This window comes from Oryza glaberrima, chromosome 8, assembly GCF_000147395.1.
Source record: "Oryza glaberrima chromosome 8, OglaRS2, whole genome shotgun sequence".
NCBI lineage: Eukaryota > Viridiplantae > Streptophyta > Magnoliopsida > Poales > Poaceae > Oryza > Oryza glaberrima.
The window spans coordinates 17,987,283-18,015,263 of NC_068333.1; the positions used below are offsets into that span (position 1 = coordinate 17,987,283).

Sequence of the window (27,981 nt, forward strand, 5' to 3'; positions counted from 1 at the left end):
GCTTGATTGACACATCGTTCTTCTCTCTCTTTCTCAAATCATGTCCCATTCTGATGTTTGGCTGCTGATCGGGTGACTTCATTGATTCTTCGGTAAATCCCATGCTTGATTGCTTGTGTGCTTGTTAAAAGGTGGATTTTTTCTTAGTCTTTAATGGGATTGCTAAATGGTGCAGCTGTTGCCAGGTTTGTCAGCAATCAGGTTTCATACAGAATGTAAGAAATTATGCCTCTGGGTGACCAGGTGTCCATGAATTATGTGGGGTTTGAGCATTCCTAGCCATTAGATGGACTCTTGAGTTTAGCTCACCCAGCATCCTTCTGGAATGAGAATGCACATTATGATATATGTTTGTTGGGATAAGATGATGATGTTTCTTGGCTTAAGTATAATCCACATCTTTTGTATCAATTAAGGATTGGTCCCAGCTATTTTAATTAATGGCTCAAAAAAAATGGAGTTGTTTTCAAGGTGCTGGTTGCTTTTTACAGTTAGCTTTTTCAACGTATATGATGACCAATATAGAACTGAGGAAGTATAGTTTTAAGTTCATGTCTAGCTTGATGAGGCATTGTAGATATGTTGCATGAAAAATGCCTATCTTTGCTTATTGTTATGTTCTTTTTTTTTGGTTATGCTTAGCATAATTTATTATATATAGCTGCAGAATCATTTTAGTATTTTATGGATTTATTTATGAACTAAAGATGCCTTTCCTTTTCTTATAGGTACGAGGATGAGCCCCCAGAACCTGAGATTGAGGTACAGAGCTGCTGCTTTGTTATTTATTTCTGGACTTTACTTTATCAGGAAGAGCTATGGCTTATTTACCTTTTCTGAACTGGAAGGAGCTGAGGAAGAGCCTGAGAATAACAATGAGGATGCTGTGGATGACGTGGTTGGGGCTGAAGATGACAGGGAGCAAGAAAAGACGGCTCGCCCATGGAAAACATCAAAGTATATGACAAAATACGAGCGTGTACGCATCCTTGGTACACGTGCCTTGCAGATAAGGTATGCTTTTATAAAATGTAATCTGTATATCATCAATTAAGTTAATTAATCATATCAATTAAGTAAAATTCGAGCTTATCTATTGTTATGCAGCATGAATGCTCCTGTTATGGTCGAGCTTGAAGGGGGGACTGATCCACTTGAGGTAAACTCCCGATTTCAGTTTTCATAGCAGTGATGGAGGTGGCTTTGATAAGGTTTCCGGGATGGACTCCTGTAAATATGTGCACTACACGCCTGAGCAGGTGGAGGCGCTTGAGCGGGTGTATACCGATTGCCCCAAGCCAACCTCCGCGCGCAGGCAACAACTGCTGTGTGAGTGCCCGATACTTGCTAACATTGAGCCGAAGCAGATCAAGGTCTGGTTCCAGAATAGAGGGTAATGATAATAGAATTGAATCTTTCTCCGTTTGTTCTCTGTGACAAAAACTTGCTATGGCAGTTTTCCCTGTTCTCTGTGACAAAAACACTTGTTATGGCAGTTTTAGGTACCCAGGTAACCCTCAAGGTACTCCTGCACTGTCACGTCTGTCTCCCCCCGACACTCTGCCTGATCCCCCAACTGTGAGAAGGTCAGTCAACGTTCACGCCGCTGAGTCTGCATCTACATCATTTTGTGGCATGTATAGAAAGCGTCAGATGCGTCTCAGGAGGTAGATTCTCAGGAAAATCATGAAACTGTGATGAGAGCAAGGTTATCATTCTTTCTATATAGTATCTGTTAGATTGCCATATTTACCTTTGTCTGATGAACTCATCATCCTCACCTTTAATATCTTATAAATTGAGTTGAGTTGGTGTTAGCATGTTGACACGTCTAATAGGGTGCAGCTATGTGTTCATGAAATTACTATGCTTTGGGAGATAACTACCATCCTTCCAATGGTTTCAATGCATTTTTATCACAGAATGATTCACATAAGAGGATAAATCAATGTTCTACAGAGTTTAGTAACAATGGTTTATCGAAAAGTACATGATTTATGTCATAATTGTGCAGAGCCTTAAGTTTCTTGGTGGCACTTAAAGCCTCAAATTTGTTGGCTTCATTTTAGGTTTTGGGCTAGACGATCTGAACCCTTAACTGCCTTCTTATCAGAGATACCATATGCATACATACATACATACATCAAGAACGGATAGTCCCCATGTATCGTAGCGACTGGATGTTTCATCAATGCTATTTATAATTTTTTTACCACAATTTACAAGGAACGGTTAGTCATAAAGAACATAAAAATGATCATCACTGTGGTAACGTATGCTACTATGCTATACTAATCCTCAGTTCCTCACTTATGAATCGTAGGAACTTACTGCACAACTAGGTAGCTCACTGCCATAAAGAGATATTTATATTATTTTGTTTTTTATGATGAATACAGGTAGCTGCACATCATAATGGACATGGCATGAGCCATGAGAATCACACACAAGAAAGTGAGTCATCTGTTGAGCAGGTATAATTTAGCTTCATTATTATAAAGTACTAAGAATTCTACTGCTACATATCACCTTAAGGGATTTTTCCATATATATATATATATATATATATATATATATATATATATTGGGTTTGTATGTCAGCATGATCCTGAAAGCCAAGACGACATCAGCATAAAAGCCACACCTGCTGATGAATCACCACCGGAGGAGACATCTGCAGCACCTACTAAAGAGTAGGTGACTTAATAGCTGCTTGCATCTGAGTCATTTTTGGGCCCTTTCGATAGATGTTTTCCCTGTTCTTTAGAGGCAATAATAGAGATAAACTTGATTATATTAATAATAGGCATATTTCTTCCAGGGATTGGACCTGTTCCAAAAAAGTATTGTGCATTTCTCTCTATTATAACTCAAATACTGATATCCTGCATACCCTCTTTAAATATATAACTTTGTACTGTATGGTAACCTTCCTTGTAAACATTCCTCCAATAGTCCAATCTAACAGCCCTCAAATCCAATTGGCTGTTGTGAGTTGAGCTACATGATGGAATATGAGCCACTCATCTGCATATTAATGAAGGGGCAATTTCGTTCTTGCCCCTACTTCGATATCCAATATTGATTTTGCCCCAGTTTTTTAGGGTTTTCGTTTTTGCCCCTACTTTTTTTTTAAACTAAACAGTCGTTTGCCCCTATTCTGTTAATTCTTGCTAACGGTGTTAAATGTGGGGGTAAAAAGGACAAGTATAACCTTATATATTTTTCGGTACTTTTGCACACCACATTCAAATTTGACCCAAATTTTGGCAAACTTTCACAAATTTTTGACAAATTAAATTACTGCTATAGTATGGCATCAATAGATTTGTATTTTGATTATGTCAAAAGTACGGAAAAATATCTAAGGGTATACTTCTCTTTTTACCCTCCACATTTAACACCATTAGCAAGAATTAATGGAACATGGGCAAACAGATGATTCATTTTAAAAAAGTAGGGGTAAAAACGAAAACCCTAAAAAACAGTGGCAAAATCAACATTGGCACCAAAGTAAGGGCAAGAACGAAATTGTCCCATTAATATGGTAGTTACCGAAATCTAATTTTGTAATGTTTTTACCTATTCTTTGGTATGTGACTGTTTTGGTGTCCCATGAACCGGTACTTCGGTAGCAAATTTGCCATGTTACAGTGTTTGAAACATTCAAGCAAACCTTGTGTGTAGTATGTTGCGCGCTGAAAATTAAGTAAGTATAAAAAATATTAGTTTCATACTCGTCCTCAATGGCATCAATAAACAAAAATGACAGCGAATTGTTAGAGTTTGTGTCGAATATATATATACGTAGTCGGTTACAGTTTAGGACTTAGAGTTGTAATAGGTATTAGGAGTAGAGTAAGAGTCGGACTCTATCCTAGGATCTCTCATAAATAGAGGGACGTGCCTGTTGTAACCGCATGACGACAATGGCGACTTAGCATAGCGAGAGGGAGCGGCTGCCGGCGGCGACCGGCTGTGAGTCGTTGTAACTCTGATACGCTGTAATATGCTGGATCGGGGAGGAGCGCCCGTAACCAGTGCCCCGGAAATGTAAGCCTCGGCTGAACTCCGTTATCAAATATCGTGCCTCGGTGTCGTCGTCGTGTTTGGATCTCCTATGGCGTTTCTTCCGCGTTTGGTTTCCAATGTGATTTCGGGGCCGGTTTTCTAAGAAGTGGTATTAGAGCCTGCGGAAGATTCATGGTAGAGGTGCGAGGGAGGTGCTCCACGCCGCGACGACCGCACAGGGTGTCTAGGGACGGACATGAACGCAAGGTGGAGCACAGCGGCGATCAACGGAATTTGGTCGATGGAATCGGACACTTCAGGCGGCGGTCTGAACCGTTCGATGGCTGCAATCAACAGGGAGATGACCAGACGTGGTGCTCGGGTTGATGGCGGCAGAAGCGATTGGCGATCTAATCGGTGGGTCGGACACTTCGGGCGGGTGGCTCAAACTTTCCGGTGAGCTACTCTCAACAGGGAGACGTGTGGCCACACGCTCGGGGTTGATTGAAGCTGGAGGAGATCGGCGTTCTCGATCAGTGGAATCGAACACTCTGGGCGGGGTGGCCTGGGCCTTTCGATGAGCTGCGTTCGACAGGGAGATGGCTAGACGTAGCACTCGGGTCATTCGGTGGCTGAGAAGACGGCATGTGATTTGTCGGCTTCGGCTCGCGGCTAGATTGACGGGTTGTTAATCGGAAGTCGGAGCGGGTGGATCCGTGGTGCTGATGGAGTTGTGTTGATGACGAGGTGGTGCATGATGCTACAATGGTTTGTACAAGCGACTGGACTATTCACAGTTATAGAGATGGTTAGAAATCGGCGGTGTTAGTCGTCGACGGAGTTGGCCGGAATATCTTGTGGGCAGTGTGGGAGATCGTAGTGTGTACGTGAGGCTGGTGGTCAGGAGAGACCATTGCGGGCCTGGATGTAGCGGGAGCATGCAAGAGATTGACTTTGTGTGTGCGGGCAGAGATGGACAGCGACTCGGACCATTGAGTCCTTCCGGAACTCGGTCTAGAACCGAAGCTAAGTCAGGGACCAAGTCTGACACAAGGAGGTGGTGGATATGGATTCGGTTTGCAGTCAAAATCGGATACAATGCCATAGTAATACGTCAGCAAGGAGGATATCCACGGGATTGCAAGATTGCAATCGTGCAAATTATCAAAGCAAAAAGAGATCGGAATTGGATTTCTTGGTGGCGATGATTTGCGGCGTCAGGCAGGCGGCAGGAACACGTGGCTTTGGTGCGGTCGGCGTGGAGGTGCTAGCGGAACTTGACGCAGGCTGTCTCCGGCGAGAGGGGATGGCGAGCTGACGGCTGCTACATGGTGGTTCGGTCAGATGGCTTGCACGTGAAGAAGCTGAGTAGGGCTGCATGCAACATTATTTTCGAGATGCATTGATTTGGCCAAGACAAGACTCATGCATACGTGGAGATGTTGGATGGCTGTTGATCGTAACTATGCTTGTATACGCATTCAGCTGATCGTGCTGATCTTGTGGGGCCGCGGTAATATGCAAAGGGGATGGATGCATATAGTATATTACGGGAGCAGAAACGTGTTAAAGTTTAAAGTGACTTGGCGGAGCAGCCATAGCTAACCAGAAAATCCCGGGCAACAGCGGGTGAAAATCGTTGAGGGCGTCAACGGGCTGTTTGACAGTATAAGATATATCCAGAATCTGCGGGGTGTGCATGATAGGGATATAGGGAATCTGCGTCACTGAAGGAGAAGAGTAAACGCTATGGTGGTAATTTCTTCGGGTGATTTATGGCAACAATGTATTTTCTCAAATTATCGCATATTCAGTCTACGGATGCGGGAAAGCGAGGATATTGGATTTATTAGCTCGGTTCATAAGACGATAAGGAAGAAAAGGTTCAGTTCTTCAAGTCTGGTGAGTTTGATTTATCTATCTGGTGATAACATCGGTTATCTGGCCATGGATTAGATCAAGTCAAACTTAAGACGGTAGATGAAGTTGAACATGGTCTTCGGGGAGTCTATGATGGGATAGCTAGGAAGAAATTCAATTTCGCTTGCAAAGACGACTGTGGTGATATGAGAGAAGGTGGAGTACTGTTGCAGGTGGAGTCAAGAGGGAGAAGTTGCAGGAATAGCGAAGTCTCTTGTTTATGGTGAGCCTGGTGGAGGCTTATCGGGGCAGCTCGACGTGAGCGGCGAAATGATCAACTCAAGTCCGGGTGCATGGAGATTCGCGCATGGTACAAATTCAGGTTGGCGTGTCATATTCACCAAGGTGGAGTTTGTTAGAGTTTGTGTCGAATATGTATATGTAGTCGGTTACAGTTTAGGACTTGGAGTTGTAATAGGTATTAGGAGTAAAGTAAGAGTCGGACTCTATCCTAGGATCTCTCGTAAATAGAGGGACATGCCTGTTGTAACCGCATGACGACAATGGCGACTTAGCATAGCGAGAGGGAGCGACTGCCGGCGGCGACCGGCTGTGAGTCGTTATAACTCTGATACGCTGTAATATGCTGGATCAGGGAGGAGCGCCCGTAATAAGTGCCCCGGAGATGTAGGCCTCGGCTGAACTCCGTTATCAAATATCGTGCCTCGGTGTCGTCGTCGTGTTTGGATCTCCTATGGCATTTCTTCCGCGTTTGGTTTCCGATGTGATTTCGGGGCCGGTTTTCTAACACGAATCAATCTGGCATTGGATCTTAATACAATGGAATTTGAAATTGAAATTTTGCAGGTTTAGATAATTTTATGTGCACTGCATTCCTGTTTGTTTTTGGAAAAAGACCAAATGAAATCTCCTTTATGATACATGCAAATTAATTATATGTAGCAACTGTAGAGCAAATGATTTTAAATCTAACCAGAGGTGTCCAGATTAATTTGGTATGTCGTTATATGCCCCTTGGACATGAAAGATCGTATTGATCAAGTCTGATAATTTTCAAATCCCCACCATCTTCTGTTAGTAATTCTCACAAAAACAATAACTAAGTGTACAGGTTTATCTAAATCATATAGGTACAAGAAAGTGAATATTTCAATTTAGGTGGCATGGATTGATTAAACTAAAAGCAGTAAAGCAAGCAACTAATTCAAACTTAACATTATTATTAGGGACCCTTATTATTATTCCACTCACAGTAATGTATCTAAGAGAGCAATATATTTAGCTTGATTCAACCATATGTTATGAACATCAGCAACAGAAAGCGATTCAACGAAATGATAGATAAACATATTACTCACTGAGGCATGCGTTAATTACTTGTGTAAAAGCTCGGTCATCTCCAGCTACTCAATGCTAAGCCGTTGTTGCTGATTCATCAGCTATGTGTACTCTCTCAACCGCTCAAGGCAGTAGCAAAAGGAGCAAGCGTGGAAGACCAGCGATTGCCAGATTGGCCTCACTATGGACCAGATCCGGTTTCTTCTAAGAGGACTTTCTCTGCGACTGTAGACAGGTATTTTTGGCCTTTATATACATGCCACAAAATTATGTTTACTTTAATCATGAACTCAGTGCCATGTATGATTAGTTATATTGTTCAAATTATGCTTTCTAGAAGTTAAGCAAGGTGCTTTGAGAATATCTTCCGTCGAGGAAATTAAACTTAGGTGTACATATTAAATGATTAAACTGTTAATCTATAAGTTTCCGTTCCTATAGTTTGTTAGTTGCTACCATTTTTCTTGGTTTCTTCGATTCCTCAAATTGTCTATTTCCTATAAATTTCAATTCTTACCAGTCACCATGTGACTGCATACCATTTCTATAGTAACATAGCCAACTATTTAATTTCAAATCAGCATCTAGCAACCATTCTTGATACCTAGAATTTATTTGCGATCATTCTATCTGTTCACTATATGGTGGGTTACTTCAGTATCATTTCTTCCATTTCCTTTCCTTTTTCGATTCTTTTGAGAACAATAAACTTGATTAGCGGCCTTTTTTTTATTAAAGATGGGCATATATCTATATACCGTTTTGTGATTTATCATAAGAAAACTAATATGGCAACATCTCACTATCAATCTGATTTTTCCTTCATACATATTATAGGATGAAAACTTCACAGGAAGATCTCGACTGTTTTGCTATTATACCTAGAAAAAAATTACATATTATAGTAGTAGCTTGACTTATTGATTGCTTTGAAGAAAAAAACATGAAATTTTTCAGCGGGGCATCGCCGCATTGCCAATCATCTATCCTGATTGTTAGGCTAATGGTGGGGCATCAGGTATAGGTTCATCTTATTAGGTGCTGTCAGACCATATACGTTCTTTCATCCATTTTTGGTTCCAGTCATTGTTTTACACTTTTGATGCTAATAATGGTCACATATACCCATCTTCAACTCAAGCGATGAAAGATGTTTACTTTTGCATTGCTACTGTATTTTATTTAGCGTTTTCGACTAACAGAATATCATTTTCACAGTGACAGTCAATTTGATTTACACACATTTTCTTTGCCTTAGTGGAGGAAAAAGTAAAGGATAATTATTAGTTAATTATCCTGTAAATTTCTTACCCTTCATGCTTAATTTCATATCAATCTAAATTCTAGAGTTCTTTTACTCTCACTGCATTCCCATGTAATAAACACAAATCTGTAGTATCGCGTTGTATCACTTGATATAACTATCCTCATTTTGAAATGGTGTACATGCTGGTTTTTGAATCTCAATAATTTGGGTTGCTTTTTCACAGGATTTTGTTGACCTTGCTGGAAGTGAACAAGCTGCACAAACACATGCAGTTGGCGCAAGACTGAAAGAAGGCTGCCATACAAATCGCAGCTTACTGACTCTTACTACTGTCATCAGGGAGCTAAGGTCTGATTTTCTTAAGAAGGAAAAAAAAACTCTGGGTCTATTATCTCTTATCTGCACTAATCTTGAAAGTAGTCGCTGGGTTACCTCATTGCACTCATGGGTTAGTCTCATTTCTAATGTTATCAGACAATAGATCATTGGATCAGATGGATTACATCCTTCTCTACAATTTTAATGCTCTTAGCTGGTAGATCATTGAATGGTTAGTATGGTCAATTATGGGTTGTATGCTGATATGGTGTATATTTGTCTGCAGGATTTTTTTTTCTTTCCTTTCCCTATTATCATTCTCTATGGTGAGGTATAGCTTTTTATTTGTATTTTACTCATTTAGGCCTTTTGCGATAGCTATCTTGATGGAATTATTGTAGTTTCCATAATTATATTCAGCTATTTGTCTTTTAAAACTGAAGCTATGAGCTTAGAATAGCATAGTATTTGTTGTCGAAAATAGAGATGATTTCCTATAGCCCACTATGGAGTGATGGCAGGATAGGTGTGGCTCTCTGTTTCTAACCCCAGTCGACCCCAGTCGTCATTTATACTATTATGCGGTCTGTGTGCCAGCACTGTTGTTAGAAAGGACCACTCTTGCAAGGATATTTCTCCACTCTTGCAAGGACCACTCTCGAACACCAACGGATTAAATTAAATTCTCATTTACTCGATTTTAATCGAACGGTGATTTACGGGTTTGCTTTGGATTGGCTAGATTGGGAAGAATGCTCTCGCAAACTGTATTATCAAATTTTCTGGGTTACCTACAGGAAAGCGAAGTGTTGGTTGTTCGTCACCCATAGGGTCATGCCAATTGCCAAGATTGATGTTGGGCGTTCGGTTTAGGCTCATGTTGTTAGTGTAAATGTGCCACACTGATAGAGATGCAGAAAGGGTTATTTTGTATAAATGGGAGTATGGGTTGGTCCTGTTGGACAGGGTTAGTACCATCAGAAAGGATTCTGGCAGTATGTCAATGTAGGTATCATTAAGTTATTTTGCTTTTGAAAGAGGAACCACCTGTCAGGGAAAAAAGACTGGTGCATGACAAGGGGAAAAAAGTAGTCGCAAAGAAAATTCGCAAACGAAGTTAGGTTTAGATGTAAAACCACAATTATGGTCTCTGGTTGACTTTACTAAAAAAGATGAGTGGTTTTGTTGTAAGAATTTTAACTGAGATTTTTCTATGTAATGCTTGGAGCAAGCACATACACACGTGTTGGCCGCTTACTGATATTTGAAGATGATAATTCTGGCATTCGCGTGGTGGAGTTGTGGTGAAATTAGAGAAAATGTTGATTGCTGGAATTGTGCAGAGAACAGCTTGTATAAACCTTCGGGATATGCAAGTGCATTTTCATTTTACAAACTTATGTAGCCAATGTAACACTGGTGCAATGGGTTTATTATTATTCTTTTTCGCAAATCTAAATACATAGTTATTTAAGGAAAAAAACTATTGGGGCATGAGCTTTTAGTGTAAAAAAGAAACTCTGGTTAAAAAACAACTTTTGAGGTTGAGTAAATGTGATTTAAATAAAAATTAGCTTGGCTGCATTTTCTTGTTAGATTGAAGTGTTTAATACTGAAGAAACTGAGCAGCCACAAGGAGGCTCCAATGGTATGATATTTGTGTTATGCACTTATTTTTATCCTTCAATTTGCATGTGTTATTTTAGAGCTGAACTATTTTTCCTGTCGTACAGGTCAAATAAATCATGGCAAATACTCAACAAGGAGACTCTCATCTAAAGAGTACTCGCAGCTAACTGGATTTAACTAATAATGATACCACTGTTGTTGGCATTGTATTGTATGTATATATTGGCTTTGTATGTACATGTTTTTCAACAAGTCAAGTACAAATTAGTGAATGATCCTTCATCTCTAGCCTTGTATAAATGTGTAATATATGAAATCTGCATGTTTCTGGTTACTGTAGCACAATTGTGTACAGGCGGCGCGCCCCATCATCTAGTACTCATCATCGTCGGTAAAATAGACGTGATTTGGCAGCAGGGCAGGGTAATCCTTGGTGGAAAGACAAAGGGTGCCATTATGCCCAATGAACAATGCCTCATCTCCCAAGGAATCGATAGGCACGACATCTTGGCTGTCGAAGTCAACCTTGTATACATGGAATCCAACCGTACGCAGTTCTTCATCCTCCTCGTCTTCTGGCAAATGCGTCAACCTCCAGACCTGCAACGACCAATATTTTAAATAGCGACCTAAGTCATTTAACAGTTAGCTTCTCAAACAGCTATAGTGGGCTAAATGAAGTTATAACGGCTAAATTGCGGATTGGGATTCGGTGACATTGCTCCGGTGACATTCCCCGTGGCATTGAGTCATTAACATGTTGAACCCACGTGGGTCCAGGCACATGTGGGTCCCACATGTCAGTGACTCAATGTCACAAAAAATATCACTGAATCTACGTCCCTAAATTGCACATGAGAGTAAATAGTTATAACCCTTCTCAAACAATTATAGCGAGAGATTTAAAACCCTGCCTGCAACACGTCCCCGGACGACGGCGTCCAGGCCATGTACGCGTGGTGCAGCGTGTACCCCAGCGTGTCGGCGAGAACCACCGTGCGCGTGGCGCGGGAATGGTGGATGTCGTAGCGGTGGATCCCGCCTAGGAGGTTCATGGCGTAGAAGGCGCCGTCGCGGTAGGCGATGTCGGAGTAGGGAGACCTGTAGTAGGAGGAGGTGGTGATCCAGTGCCACTGCTTGTCGTCCCCGACCCTCGCGAACGACGGCTGCTGGTAGACATGGTAGATGAGCAGCACGATGCAGCCGCCGCATCCATCTTCTCCTCCTTCGCCGCCGCGGCGGCGTGACGACGACGACGACGGGTCGCACGACAGGATGGCCTTGATGTTGAGCAGGTCGCGGAGCTCGTCGGGCCGGTAGATGCCGGGAGCTCGGTACTCCCTCATGTCGCCGTCGTAGAAGGAGACTTCGTACCCGCGGAGGTCGCCGCCGTCGCCGGCGGCTTCGAGGATGGGCCTCACCTGCTCCAGCGTGGCGATGGGCGGCAGCTCGATCTGCTCACGGGTGACCGGGTTCAGGAGGTGCAGCTCCGAGAGGGCGTCGGCGGTGACCAGCCACCCGTGCGACGACCCCACGATGCTGCGCTCCGCGATCGGCGGGTCCGGGAGGGTCACCGTGTAGGGCCTCTCGTCGGCGAGGCAGTAGAGCTCGGCGGAGCGCGTGCTGCTGCCGCCATTGGCGGCGGCGGCGGCGGGGATGTACAGGAGGCAGGGGGTTCGATGGAACGAGTAGACGCCACGGCGGCGGAGGTCGAGGGCGGGGGCGCGCCAGCACGTGCAGACGGCGGCGGTGCGGATGAAATCGGGGAGCTCGAGCTTGCAGAGGACGGTGTCTACCATGTCGGCCGGCAGGTCGGACCAGTCGCGGCCGGCTGCCGGCGGCGGCGGCGGCGGCGGTAACTCCATTATTACGGAATTTGGATTGTGGCCGGCGGCGATGTAGCAGATCGCGCGGCCGATCCACTGATCTGTAGTGATTTCTCCAGCAATGGAATTGGAATTGGAATTGGTATATGAACAGGAGTACGAGTCGACCGACTCGGCTGTTTCGCCGGCGACGAAGGCGTGCGCGAGAAATTCGTGGGCTTTGTTCGGTACACGGGTCAAAAGGATCCAGGGCCTATACGGCCCAGCAATGAACAGGATTCGTGGGCTCTGGGGAATTGAATTGGACCGAATTGAAGAGGCCGGTTGGGCCCAATATGCCTTGTAGTATTTATTCATTCTGGGCCGGTAGTTTCGTGCTGTTAATTAATTTCGGAATAAGTTAATTTGAGATCCTTAACTTGTTAATGAATCTGATTTTCATCTCTCAACCGAAAAACCAGACACAACAGGTCCCTCAACTATCAAAACCGGTGCAGATTAGGTCCCTCGGCGGTTTTGGCTGACGTGGCGCATGCGTGGCTAATTTGACTTGGTCTTCATCTGACGTGGCATTGACGTGGAACTTACGTGGCAATTCGATCTAAGAAAAACAATAAACACCATGGAACCCACATGTCAGTTTCACACGCATTAATAAAAATGGTGGGGGCCGCGTGGGCCCCACATGTCACTCTATCACTCTTCTTCTCCTCTATGGGACTCCGGGCAAGCCGGTAGACGGGTCACGCCACGCACGACGGCGTCGAGCCCGGGGGTGGACCAGGGCGAAAGGACAAGCTCAACCTCGGCGACGGCCACGTGGTCGACCGTGGCTGGGAAGAACCCCGTCACGGCATCACCGAGTGCCACGGCGTCTAGCTCCACCCCGCGTGCCGACGAACGGCGGAGCAAAGGCGTCCCTAACGCGGTCGGTGTCGCCGAGGCCTAGGTTGGTGCTGATGCAGCCGGCCAGCAACTCGGCGAGGGAGACCGCCTGCGTGATGTACGCATCCAGGGACTCCCTCGCCGGGGGTGGGATGTCTGGGAAGTCGGCGGCGTTGTTCTTGTGGCGGTGCTGGACGAAGTAGGTGGCCTCCCAGTCCCAATCGACCTGGTCGGCTAGGGCGTTGTCGCTGCCGTCGACGAGGACGTCGTCGTCGTCGTCCTTGTCCAGCTGGAGGTTGTTGGCGAGGTCGGAGGCGTAGAACTTGTTCTCGAGATGCTCGTCGTAGTGGCGAGCCCCTTGAGATCAATCACCGGAGTCTCCATCGCTCCCAAGGCTATCTAGCTACTTCTAGAAGATTTCTACTGATATTTTCATCCTGAAATATACTCCCTCCGTTTCCCACCGGCCAGAGGTGAGGAGGCCGGCAGTGAGGGCACGCGAAAGAGGGAGGAGGCGGGGAGGCCGACGCGAGCACACGGGGAGAGGGAGGAGGTGGCGCGGGAGCAGGCCGAGGCACCGAGCCTACCGAGTCCACCTCTGCGCCGCCGAGCCCGCCGAGTCCACCGCCGCCATGTAGCCTCTTCTCCCATGTTGCCGCGCTGCCGCGTCGCCCCTTCTCACGCGTCGCCGTGTCGCCTATCGACGGCCGCCGGCCACCGGACTGCATTCTCTCCCCTCTCCTCTCTCTCAGACGCGACGGAGAGGGAGCGGCGTGTGGCGGCGCCGGTGGGAGAGGATGCCGTCGAGGTCGGAGGGCCGCCCGGAGGACGGTGGAAACGGGGGCAGGGGCCGTGATGGTGAGGTCACGCTGGCCTCGGGTCACCACGCCTCTGCCGGCTCGGCGCTGTCGATGTCGCCGTCGCACCCTGGCACGGCGTTGTCGGCCTGGTACTGCCGTCGCACCAACATCGACCCTCGCTGCTGCTCGTGCAAGCTCCGCCGGCGGGAGATGAAGCGAGGGAAGATGGGGAGAGGAGAGGGGAGAGAGATGAAGAGAGGGAGATGGGGGTGTGAATGACATGTGGGGCCCCGGCCCCACCATTTTTTATTAATGCGTGTGAAACTGACATGTGAGTCCCACGGGGTTTATTATTTTTCTTAGATCAAATTGCCACGTAAGAGCCACATCAATGCTATGTCAGATGAAGATCGAGTCAAATCAGCCACGTAGACGCCACATCAGCCAAAACCGTCCTCAAAACCGTCAAGGGATCTAATCTGCACCAGTTTTAGCAGTTGAGGGACCCGTTGTGTCTGGTTTTTCGATTGAGGGACGAAAATTGGATTCGTTGACAAGTTAAGAGACCTCTGATGAACTTATTCCATTAATTTCAATCGCTCCTGTCTTCATGTCACTGTGTGTTATTGTCTGAATAGTGAAGAATCATCAAGTACGTAAGCATTCAAGGGGCCTCAACGATGTGGCTTTACAATATTTTTACGGCATACTCCCTCTAATATATGTTGTAACTATTTTTTTTCGACGGTTTATAATATAAAATCGGCGTATTCATACATGCAATTAATTTTCCTTTTCCAAATTATTTTGTTTAAATATAACTCTTAACCATTAAGATTTTAAATTTTATTGGGTACATGCATTATACTTATTGGGTTTGGTCCAAACATAATATGAAATGTGACAAAATCGTACTATAAATTTGGATAGGACTTCCATCTGGATTCGTACATAGTACTGAAGATATGTTACATCTTATGCTATAATGATTTATTTTAGGATCAAGAAAGAATATATACACTGTGGCCCATCTATATATAATCCGATGGAACCTCTCACTCAATTCGCCATTTCCATCACCATCAACACGGAGTAAGGGTCCTCTGTAGTACTCCTGCAGTACTCCTGGTGCATCGTTTTATTATTAGTTTATGTTTAATATTTTAAATGTGCGTCCGTATACGTCAAAAAAATTAGAGGAGGAACTAAACACGACCATTCATGCTAACGCGGTCTAACATATTTAATGATTTATTGTTCCATTTTTAGAAGGTTTCGATCTTCCTCCTTTATTATTGATTTGGTTAGAATAGGATTCTTGTGTTCAAATGTGTTCGATATGATAATCACGGCCACTTCATAGAACTACGCGGCTTATGATGATGATGATGTTGTGAAAGTGTATTCCAGGTATTAAGGGTTTTATTATTTTTTTAGTAAATTGCATCAATAGTACAAGAACTTGGCAGGTGTGTGTGATTTAGTACAACAAGTTGAAAAATATGCAGACCGATACATAAACTTGGCAATCAAGTGCATTTTGGTCAAAACGCTGTTACATACAAATGATTCAACCTATTTTGTTTGATCTATTATAAGCATAACTATTAGATTATTGGTCATGAGTACAATTGAATATGTTTGACTAATAAAATCGCTTGGAAATTATGTTACAATAATTTTTATGCACTTAGTTTTAACAATCATTATATTTTTCGGTTTCAAATCGACATTTTATTTTTTATTGTAAACAAGCAAATACAATACATGTAGACCATTATTATTTGACAATCATTATACTTATTAGATTATTGGCAACGACGACTGCTCTTTTTACTACGTGGTTTAAAAGGTGTGGTGTCTAATATTGATTTTTAAACCAAAATGCACGTACTAGCCAAGTTGTTGCATCTAAATGATCATTTTTCAAGTTGTTACACTAGATCGCACCTACCTACCAAGTTTATGTACCGTGGACGTAATTTACTCTATTTTTTCTACTTAAGAAAAAACCTACATGTGCATGTAACATGCATGCAAAGGTGGATCTAGGCTTTAGGCCACCCGGGCCACATATCCCAAGGCCTGCGAATGAAATTATTAGTTTTTTCAACATGTTGTTTGGAATGTGTCCTATTTCATGGTGGGCCGGGCTCAGGTGTATGGCCCAAACATAGATCTGCTCATGCAAATACGCATAGTTGAAATTTATCTCAAAACAAAACTATTTCTTCTCACCTATTTCCTTAATTCCCGTGAAAAACATCAAAAATCCTTACAGTATGAGGAGGAATATGAAGCCTATCATAATGTTCACATACAATGAGGTTTGACTAAGATTTCACACTGCAACTTGGTGCAAATTTGCTCAAATTTATTTTTCTATACCCTAGCTAGTGTCATATAAAAGTAGTATGCGCTAAATTTGGTGCAGATGAGACTAATTTATGTTAATGATGATAAATCATCCATCCATAGTACTACCTCTGTTTTCAAATGAATGACATTGATTAATGCAATTTTGAACTAACCGGCGTCAAACAAAAAGAAACAGAGAGATACTTATTAGCGCTAACTCTAAAATATTTCTAGACATAATATATGACATCATAACGTGCATAAAAAATATTTCTAGACAAGCTCTAAAAATGCACTTTTCATGAGGCTCACATGTCACACCAAACATCACAATTCCTGAAGAGAGTTCCCCCGTACACACACACACACACACACACACAGTAGTATATAAAAAAACTAATGATGAAAAGCACAGCTAGAAAAATATTAAACCACATCTTTTGTCGGCTGATCTGACCGTACATCCGATGATAAGGATAACTCATATCAAAATCACGTGTATGTAAGCATAAAAGAAAAGTATGTTTCCATGGTCGATCGATCCAGGAGGAGAGCTAGCACTGAACAAAGATAGGAAAAGAGAGAGAGAGAGAAAGAGACCAAGAGGTGGTTGCATGCACAGTGAACTGGTCCCTGGGTCCCAACCCCTCTGTACTGTGCCCTCTGTCCTTTGTAAAAGAGAAATGAGAGTTGTGCCCATGCAGCAGTGCCCATATCATGAGGCCATCATCATGGCCGATCTTTTGCGTCAGTGGCATAGGCACACATGCAAAAAAATGAATGGTGACAGTAGAGAGAGAGAGAGAGCTAAAGGGGGGCAGGGAGGGGTATAAGATGTAGTCAGCGGGTATGGACCGACATCACTCGTCGTGTATCATGTATCCTGGTGACCGGACTAGCTAATTTTGTAGAGACCCTTCCTTCTAAAATAAGATTATTTTTATCCTCTTTCGTTTATTTAGAGTTTGTGTAGGTAGATGATGATAAACATATTGGGAATAGATAAGGTATGAGACAGTTATAGTAAGGTTTGATAAAGTGAGGATATCGTAATCTTTTTGTTTATGTATTAGTATGTACTGGATAGGAGAAAAATTAATTTATTTTGGAATGGAGGAAATGAAAGGTTATACATATATATGTTAACCGTAAGGCACTAATGCATGTTATTTACAGTGTGTTGTGGGCTTGTAGCCATTGATGACCATCAAACTATGATTTTAACAGTCTTTAAACATGTGTATCCTTTGAACTAATTTGTTGTAGTTTCTTGGAGGCAAAGGCTAAAATGAATTCTATTATATAAAAGAATCGATTAGCCTAGGCGATTGCTCTTTGGTTGGGTTTTGGGTCCACTCATAATGTTGTATCCTATCCTGCATATATTCCTCTGTGTTGGGATTGGACATGTGAATACCCATTTGCTTTCGTATTGCATTGGACGTTTTGGGAGTAATCATAAGGATGTAGGGCTACGTTGTAAGATGGTGAATAAACTGCACTCCATAATACATGTTTACTTGCTCATGAAGGCATTATGTCAACTTATTTTTTCACCTCTTCCTCATGTTGCCAATATTTAAGCACATATAAGTTAAACCACAATCATTTTCTATACATGTCACATTTTTCACTAAGGTGGAATCAAAATCAGATATAGAAACTACTGAACAAGTATGCCTCCATTATTGTTTTAAAAAAAGTGTATAAATTCCGACCTTTGTTTAACAAAAGCTACAACAATTATTACATAGCTCTTGGCTTGAAATAAGATATAACAATATCTAACCATGGATGAAAGAAAACACATTAAAGAGCTGCCAACAATAAGAAAGAGATACAAATTATTCAGAGAGCAAATTTAATCTACCTCTATTAAGGGCATCTCGAGTGGAGGCCACACCTATAGCAATGCTCTCACGTGGGCCATATAGACTAAAATTATTCATAAGACACCCATCTTTCAATGGAGGGCACTCTCTAAGACAACAAGATAAAGAGGGCACGGTCTACGCCCAACGCATGGCCACAAGCCGTGGCTTGGCGAAAAGCGGCCAAGAACACTAAAGCCGCACATACGTACCTTGCCTGGGCGTCACGTTTCTTTGCAGGGGCACAGTTCCAACTTGGAAAATGGTAGCTAAACACCATGAGCAGAGCTCTGATATGAAGGTACGTATTGAAGATGGCCTAATTTGCTCCATGCAACTTTGATCGTTCAAACTATATAGATCCACCCCAATTTGTATCCCTATATGTGTGGGAGCGGTGACAAGGGGCCTAGGGGACAGCAGTGAAGTGAGGAGGGGAAAAGCTCATCAATCATAAAGCAATGGATTACAGAATCATTTCATGTCCTTTGCTGGTCCTTTCATCCCTATGTTAACATCTGAGATCTTGCCCTTTACTCCTGCCTCAAGGCAGCAGGCAAGCAGCAGTCTGTGGCCTCTGTGTATCTATCTGTGACAAGTCCACAGGAGTCCACACACATATGCATCTGCACCAATGCATTCATGATTCACTATCACAATATACTACTGTCTGGTATCTTTCTGAAAAAGTAAAGTCATGATCAAGGAAAAGCAGTAAAATGCCCCTTTGGTGGATGACAGGAACTTTACTGCTCCCCTGGCTTTACTTTGTGTGACCATCCTGCAAAAATCTTGGACAATGAATTTTCTCACTGCACTTTTACTGTGGCTCCATCTGTTACAAACCGCCCTAATGTCTAAAGCGTTTTGACCACTACTGCAGCTTACAATCTGATCAGTATTAATTGGTCACCGGCTATGACTGTGGAACAGCTTCGGATGCAGTTGATCCCTTAGAGCAAATACAATAGCAGACTATAAGTTAGCTATAAAAATATAAAAAAGGAGAGATAAGAGCAGCGGGCTACAGATTTGTAGCCAGCTGTAGCACAGACCCAAGATGTATGCGTGTATGATAGGTGGGACCAGACATTAATTATATAGTATATATTTAAAGGTAACTATTGTATGAAATTGGCTATTAAATTGACAATAGATGATTTGGAGCCAATAGTTGGTTATACTATTAAACTTGCTCTTATGCGCATAAAAATGTACTACCTCCGTCCCAAAAAAATTTGCATTTCTAGCTCTAAGGCTTTGTCCCACAAAAATTGTATTTCTAGCCATGTGGGGCCCAGCAAATTGATTCATCTAGATAAGTTTCCTTAAGTTCTCTCAGCTTGTAATTTAAGTATGCTAATTATATGGGTTAATTCTCTCAAACTTCCTTTTAATCATTTGTATATATGAAATGTGTGCATGCAATTGGTTCATTAAATAAGGTCATTGTGGTCATTTTCTAATCCTACTGTTTTATCCTAAATTAGCTAGAAATGTAATTTTTATGGGATGGAGGGAATATGAAAAATATTCATATATAGGCATGAAACATGTCATATTGTTTGGGTGGAATTCAGCATGAAAATACAATAATTCACAAACAAGATATGCAATCTAAAGCGAAAACAAACAAGCACGCACAATATCTTTGCTCAAATGCAAAATAGTCATTCATGTATTTTTTTCCATGTTTTAATCTTTTATTTTGTACTTACATTCATATCAAAATTAGTTTTTTAAAACATTCATACATTTTCTAAATCTTACTTCCCCAATAAGCTAGATACAAGTTTGGAAATCAAGATGACAAGACATTCTGATCTCTAGAAAACATACACTGTTTGCCATGAATGGATACTCCCTTTAGCAGGTCAGTACCATGCAATTGACATAGTAGCTATCAGTTATATGAGCAGTGAGGTTCAGAAACAAGAAAAGGTACCCTGCATCTGTGTCTAGTGAACAGTGTACAGCATATGTATGTGCCACATCTATCTATCTATAATAAAAGCTAACAAAATACAGATGAGATCTAGCCCGTATCACTTGATATGAGATGTACTTGATAGTGCAGTGGTAAGAGGTGTGTGGTTTCAATCCCAAGGTCTTGTGTTCAAATCATAACATACATGCTCATAATTTCTTATTAAAATTTTTTCGGAGGAACGTCTCTCCCTCCAAATCTCATTTTTTTAAGTTGATGCCTATAGCTATAGACTCCTTTGGCCCATAAATATAAAGGATTCTAAATAAATTAGAGAGATTAAGGATAAGAAAGTGTATGCCACTAGTGGAGAAACGATTTTCCTGGACAAGGAGCTATTTAGTTTACAGACGGACCGTTTTCACGTCCGCACGTGAAAATCGGGCCTCTTAAAAACCTACCTACAAATCTATCCTTCCTCCTCTTTTCCCTCCTCAACACTTCAAAATTTCATCAAATCCACCCATCCTCATCCTTATCCTTTCTATCCTCTCTCTGACTCTCTCACCTCTCTATCCTCTCTCACTCTCTCACCTCTCTCACACTACTGGGCGCGGACGGCACGGGCGCGGCCGGCGGCACCGCGCGGCTCGGAGGCGGGCTCAAGGCATGCGCACGGTGGCGGGCGACTGGGAGCAGCAGGCTCGCAGCGGCAGACGACTGCCCCCCGCTCGGATCCAGCGGAGACGGCTGCCCCTCACCCGGATCTGGCGGCGGTGGCCGGTGGGAGGGCTCGGACGGTGAGGAGGAGCCGGATCCGGCTACCGTGACGGCGACGGCGACCGTAAGGAAGGTGGCGGCAGCAGCTTTAGGGCTATGGTTTTCTTTTTTTGGATTTTCTTTTTTTCGGTTTATAAATTTTGCGTGCGGGCAACATAACCACCCCGCATGCGAAAATCAGATTTTTCGCGTGCAAGTGCGCCATCCGCACGCAAAAATAGCGATTTTTACAGATACTTTGTTTCAGACGGTTGGAAGATCCGCACGCGAAAATCACTTTTGACCGCACGGAAAAATCGTTTCTCTACTAGTGTGTGCCCCTCATTGAGTAAAGTATGGCGGAATGTTAAGAGTGTGGTTGCGGATAAGATATAATGAAATTTAAAATGGACGTAATTGAAGGAATATATAGTATTTAAAATTCTTAGGACCAAATAAATCCCTCATATTTACTGATGCAGGGAGTATATAGCAGGTACGAGTACTACTAATGTGTTGAAATCAAATATTTCTCAAAAGAAAAAAAAAATCTCGAGCAAGCAATGTCAACTTTGTCGTACACAAACATGACATGACTAGGTTATTAATGTGTGGTGTGACTAATCTCGCCGATCCACATGTTTTATAGGTGCGTACAGATGTGCGTGATTGATCATTTCCTGATTAATATCGTCTTTAAATAAATTTCATAGGTTCAGCTATATTCATGCTCGATTGGACATGCTTTCACTATTTGGGCTTTACTTTTGGTAGCTGCTATATACTGGTATCCCGTTGGGATACTGTCCCAACGGGATCGCTCCCTGTCCACCTCCCTCAGACGCGAGAACGAAGGCCACCATGGGAGCAGCATAGATGAGGCTGACGTCGGCGGCGCGGACGCGGCCGCCGCCGCCGCCACCGAGCTCCGGCGTGGAGGACGCGGCTGCCGGCGACGAGCTCCAGCGTGGAGGACGTGGCCACTGGCGAGCTCCGGCGTGGGGCATGGTCGCATGGACGGCAGATGATCCTGCGTGGTGACAGAGACGGTGCCGGCGACGAGCTCCGGCGTGGGGCGTGGATGGCGGAGGATCCTGCGTGGTGATGGCGGCGGCACCGGCGACGAGCTCCGGCGTGGAGGATGCAGCCACCGGCTGAGGCGTGGACGATGGACGTGACCGCCAGTGACGAGGTCCCGGCGGAGGACGCGGTCGCCGGCGACGAGCTCCGATGTGGACCATGGACGGGGGAGGATGCGGCTGCCGGCGATGAGGTTCGGGTTCAGTGTGGAGCATGGATGGGGGAGGACGCGGCCGTCGGCGACGATACCTCGACGCCTCGACGCCCAGCTCCTGTATCTAGTTAGTATCATATGATACCTTCCAAGTATCACCCCGATACCTTGTAGAAATCGCGTGATACCTGATAGGTATCACATGATACCTCGCGAGTATCGTCTGATACCTGATACGTGGTAGAATCACATGATACCTGGTAGGTATCACTTGATACCGGCTAGGTATCAGGACCTGATACCTCGCAAGTATCACACTCTACGTGGTAAGAATCGCATGATACATGATAGGTATCATCTGATATCTCGCAAGTAATCACCTGATACGTGGTAAGAATCACATGATACCTGATAGGTATCATCTGATACCTCACAAGTATCACCTGATACGTGGTAGGAATCGCCTGATACTTGATGGTTATACCTGATGCATGTTAGGATACTTGCGAGGTATCAGGTATCTATAAGGTATTAGGCGATTCCTATCACGTATCATGTGATACTTGTAAAGTATCAGGTGATACCTGTAAGGTATCATACGATTCTTACCACATAGAAGGTGATACTTACGAGGTATCAAGTGATACCTATGAGGTATCATGTGATACTTGAGTAGGATCATGTTAAACCTAGAAGGTATCATGATCCCCTTAGTATCATGTTCGGTTTCACCAGGTTTCATAAGTGATACTTTAGGAGGATCATGTGATACCTGGAAGGTATCATGATCCTCATCTGTATCATGTCTGCTATCATCAGGTTTCACAGATGATACCCTAGGAGGATCTGCATGACCCTACTTAGGTATCATGTCTGGTAACATAATCCTATAAATTTCACAGATGATACTTTAGTAGGATCGTATGATACCTGTGAAGTATCACATGATCCTACCCAGGTATCATAATACATGATCCTCAAAAGTATCATTATGTGTGATACTTGTGAAGTATCACATGATCCTATCTAGTATCATGTCTAGTACAGTGGTTTCATGCGGGTTTCATAGATGATACTTGAGTAGGATTATGTGAAACCTGGGAGGTATAAGGAGGTAGGATCAATTGGAGTATAAGAAGTACATCATCCTCCTGAGGCCGCGGCCGGATGCCGCCACTGTCGGCATGGACGACGACGGCGCGCAGCGAGCTAGTACTTACCCTTCCTCCCCGGCAACACCACCGCTGGCGGCAAGCCGCGGCTGGTCTGCTCGTACAATCACGCCATTGACGGCTTCACCGCCGTCGCCGTGTCCAAGAAGCCCAGCTCCGACGCTGCTTCCAGGACGGCATCGCTTGCTTGTATTGCTGGTTTAAGCAGGAAGGAGGATGGCAACCTTGCCGGATCCGGCCATGGCGATGATGCGCTGCGCGCGGCAACGAGAGCACCCGAGGCGGAGCTGCTGCGGATGCGCCGGGGCAGCGGCGACGGCGACGCGCTGCCTGCGCGGTGGAGGTCAATGAGGTGGGAGGACGCGAGGGACGACGGCGCCGCCATTCTCTCTCCAAGCCAATCCCTTCGTCTCGCGCTGCAGCGGTGGATGACGCGGTGGACGAAAGGGGATCCTGTCCCGTCCTGACCGGATCCCGTTGTTTAGCATTTCCCTTTACTTTTCTATATGTACCACATAAATTTGTGTCAACTTTTTAAACTAAATTAATGGATGTACTCTTCTGTTTGTGAAGTACGTACGAACTAATGGTACTATACGTGTAAAGGAGGCAGAGATATAATTTTTTGGTGTTTTTGGTACATCTTATTAGTACAAATCTACAAACATCTTTACTGGGATAATGAAGTAGTTGCGGTGTCAGTTAATTTGTCACCCTAACTACTTTGATTGTAAATTTTATAAATTTCTTTATACTTTTTAATAAAAAAAATAAAATCTAGCTAAGTGGATAGCAAATCCGCTGCTGGTCAAGTTTTTAAAAATATAAATTAAATTAACATGAATATTTCCTATGGTAAAAACATAACACATTTCTTGCAAAATATATTGTTTATGACGTGTATATATATTCTTCTATTTGTAACAAATGAAACACTGCTGGAGAAAGGGGCATCCACACACACATCAGTTTTGTAACCGAGACCATGAATCCGGGACTAAAAATGCCCACCTCTAGTCCCAGTTAAAATAACCAGGAGTAAAGACAGATCTTTATTCTCGGTTGGTGTTACCAACCAGGAGTAAAGAGGGAAATCTTTATTCCCGGTTGGAGTTACCAACCAGAACAAAAGAGGGTAGTGCCAGGCTCTCTAATCCCTATTCTTCTCTTTTTCTTTTTCATTGTTCTTCGCCTATTGATTTCACATCAAAATCACATAGATCAACATCACAAAATTGAACATTGACATCACAAATTTACATATAATTGACATCACAAATCCACACACACATCACAAATCCACATATTATTGGCACAACAATTTCACAAAAAAAATCAAACAAATTCTCAAAAAATATTCACACTGCTGGGGAGGGCATCGCCGCCTTCCGCCGCCGCCTGTCGTCGCCCCTCCCACCGGATCCGGTGGAGGGGAGGGCACCGTCGCTGCCCGCCGCCTGCCGCCTCCCCCTTCGTGTGCCGCCGCCTTCCCCTTCGGCCACCACCGCCCACTGCCGCCCGCCGCCTCCCACTTCGCGCGCTGCCACCGCCTGCTGTCCGCCACCGCCGCCGCTGCCCGCCACCACCGCCTCCTACCCGTCACCGCCGCCGTCACATCGAGAGGGGACGGGAGGAGGGGAGGAGGAGTGGAGGAGTTAGAGGACGAGTGGAGGAGTTAGAGCTGTGAGAGGAGATCGAGGCTAGATAAGGACGAGCGATATGATCGAGGTGTGTGTAGCTCTGGTATTTAGTCCCGGTGGGTATAAACAACCGGGTCTAAAGATAGGTATTTTGTCCCGGTTGTTTATACCAACCGAGACTAAAGGTAATGGGGGCCTGACATCTTTTTCAACCGGGACTAAAAATGATCTTTAGATTTTTATTGCAATCGGGACTATTGTGGTTTTCGCCCAACCCATCAAAGATGCATTCTCCATTAATGAGAGCACGTACGGGTATTCAATGAGAAGCTTAAAAATTCAAAAAGAAGTGTACATAAGTAGAATTATAACTGATTTCCATAAACACAAAGTCCCTACCGGTCCCTTCCTTAATTGATGCCGGGTAATATTACAATTTGGTACATTCAATACTACTAGTTACTCTACCTCTTAGTCTCGGTACCTCTAGGACCCTAGAGGTACTCTTTGTTTTAATTCTACTAGTTAATTTAATTTCATGCCCCAGCAAATTCAATCGATCATGCATCAACCACAAAAAATGAACCAAGAAAATAAGCAGTAAGTCGATCATGCATGGTTCGCTTGAATTTGAATTTTTATATATACATGGCGCGGTGGATACACTCATATTGTCAATCTGTTGATTAATTAACTATTTTAAGAGTGTGTTAAGCATATCATGCATGACATGGTACTACGATACTTCCTCCGTTTCATAATGTAAGACTTTTTAGCATTGCTCATATTTATATAGAAGTTAATGTGTCTAGCTAAAAGGTTTTACAATATGAAACAGAGGTAGTACTCCTTAGCCCTAAAGCATAATAAATATCATGATTTCTGGAGTTTTACATGGAGAATAAAAAAGCATACAAAATTAAAGGAACGGTTGTGATTGATTAAAAAGGATAAATGATAGAAAAATTAAATTAGAGATTATTACGATTGGATGATATTGAGGCGTATAGGTTTTAGGGTTTAGTACATGAAGAAGTTGCTATATATTTGGTGACAAATTACTATTACACAAATATTTTTTTACGCACCCTTTTTTTCCAACAGACTAAAAGAACATAAGTATGTAAAATTGTTTGGATTGTGCTAAGGCCCCGTTTAGTTCACACCAAATTTCCCCCAAACTCCCAACTTTCCATCACATCACATCACATCCAAAACTTTCCTACACACATAAACTCCCAACTTTTTTTCAAACTACCAACTTTTCCCAAATTTCTCCCTAATTTCAGGAATTAAACATAGCCTAAATAAGGAACTTTATGCGAAAATCCATTTTCATAGACAAACCACTTAAGTAGTATAGTTTTCGAAGTCAGGCCTGCTACGAGGCACGTCTACAAAACCTTCCTTCAACATCTTAAAAATTTACTAAGGCATTGTTTAGTTCCAAACTTTTTCTTCAAACTTCCAACTTTTCCATCACATCAAAACTTTCCTATACACATGAACTTCCAACTTTTCCATCACATCGTTCCAATTTCAACCAAACTTCTAATTTTGACGTGAACTAATTAAACACACCCTAAATCTTCTCTCATCCACCCTCTCCCATAGATCTACGCCTCCATCTCATTCTTCACCTCCCTTCCCTCTCACCCCCTCAGCTCCACAGCGGAGTTGCACTCCGTGGACGCGGGTCGGCAGCGGTGCAGTGAGATCCAACGACAACTTCGGCAGCGGTGCCTGCCCTTGCTCACGCGGCGTTGTGACGCAATTCGATGGTGGCCTCAGCTGTAGCTCCCTGCGTTGCTTGCATGGCGGTGCGGCGCGATCCGACGATGACGATGGCGGTCTCAAAGGCGGCGGATTTGGCACCGCTATCCTAGAAGGGGCGGTCCGCCGTAGGACTCTCCCTTTCCTTTGCGCGTGGATCCATCGGTGACGGCGGCGGGAGGGGAGAAACAGGTGGCCTCTCCCCCTTTTGTGCGCAGATCCGCCGACAATCTCTCCCTCTCCCATGCTCAGAGACCTGCTTGCAGCGATGATAGGAGGGGCTGAGCTAGCGACCGCTCCCCCTATGATGATACGGCTAAATGGGTGGATCCAGCTCCGGGGAGGCTGGTGATGGATGGATTCCTATCTTGGGTTTTGATTTTTCTTTTTGAAATTTTAAATTTTTTGACCGAAAATTATTTTTGCAGTCAGGTGGCCGGCATAGCGCTCCGTGCGAAAATCATGATTTTAGGTGCGGTTAAACTGCCCGCTTAGAAAAATCACTATTTCTGCATACACGCAGGGGCAAGCGGATGCTACACCCATCCGCGAAATGTATTTTAGCCGTTAACAAAAATTATGTCTGTAGCAGTGAATTTTAAACGACTACCGATCGAGTACCGGTGGCACCCAAGCTCACTAACAGTGTAGCAGTAGCGACAGACATGCATTCATCCACGTACATACGTACATGTACTTGTCAACCACACACAGTATATATATATTGTCCATAAAGGCAACAGTTTATCTGAATGAGTGAATCAATCAAAAGAAGGCACAGAGAGCTAGCTAGCTACTCCATCTGTCCCACATAAAAAACCAACCTAGGCCTTCCAAACTTTTTCTTCAAGCTTTCAACTTTTTCATCACATCAAAACTTTCCTACACACATAAACTTCCAACTTTTTCGTCACATCGTTCCAATTTCAACCAAACTTTTAATTTTAACGTGAACTAAACACACCCCTAGTATCGAATGTAACACATCCTATTAATTAGTAGTACGAATTTAAACATACATCTGTCTAGATTTGTAGTACTAAAATATGTCACATCCGATATTAGATTTGATTTTTATGGGACATGAGTACATGTATAGGCCGGCCATGAGAGAACGCTCGTTCCATATATGCACAGTTGCACACTTTATCTCTATACATCCAAACCCTCATGTTCATATGCAATGAATGGTATAGTAGTAGCAGCAGCGTGCCTCTCAGCTCTGCTTCCCTTTTTTTAGAGCTCTCTCAGCTCTGCTGGTAGCTACTTCACCCGTCTCTTAAAATATACTC

At 43.6% G+C, this 27,981-nt stretch overlaps 1 protein-coding gene across 1 annotated transcript; it reads right to left on the bottom strand.

Annotated features, from left to right (window-relative positions):
* Nucleotides 1–10,816: 10,816 nt before the first annotated feature.
* LOC127783093 (probable F-box protein At1g65740) lies at nucleotides 10,817–12,243 on the bottom strand. Its single transcript, XM_052310354.1, has 3 exons — nucleotides 11,725–12,243; nucleotides 11,359–11,613; nucleotides 10,817–11,044 (listed from the first exon to the last, which is right to left on the bottom strand). The coding sequence occupies exons 1-3, from the start codon at nucleotides 12,241–12,243 to the stop codon at nucleotides 10,817–10,819; spliced, it is 1,002 nt and encodes a 333-aa protein (XP_052166314.1).
* Between the last annotated feature and the right edge of the window lie 15,738 nt (nucleotides 12,244–27,981).

Excerpts from the sequence above, each read along its gene's own strand:
- LOC127783093 (XM_052310354.1), bottom strand. The coding sequence starts at position 12,243 with ATGGTAGACACCGTCCTCTGCAAGCTCGAGCTCCCCGATTTCATCCGC. Across the intron at positions 11,614-11,724 it reads GCGACCTGCTCAACATCAAG|CAGCCGTCGTTCGCGAGGGT; the intron begins GCCATCCTGTCG and ends CATGTCTACCAG. Across the intron at positions 11,045-11,358 it reads CGTCCGGGGACGTGTTGCAG|GTCTGGAGGTTGACGCATTT; the intron begins GCAGGGTTTTAA and ends TGGTCGTTGCAG.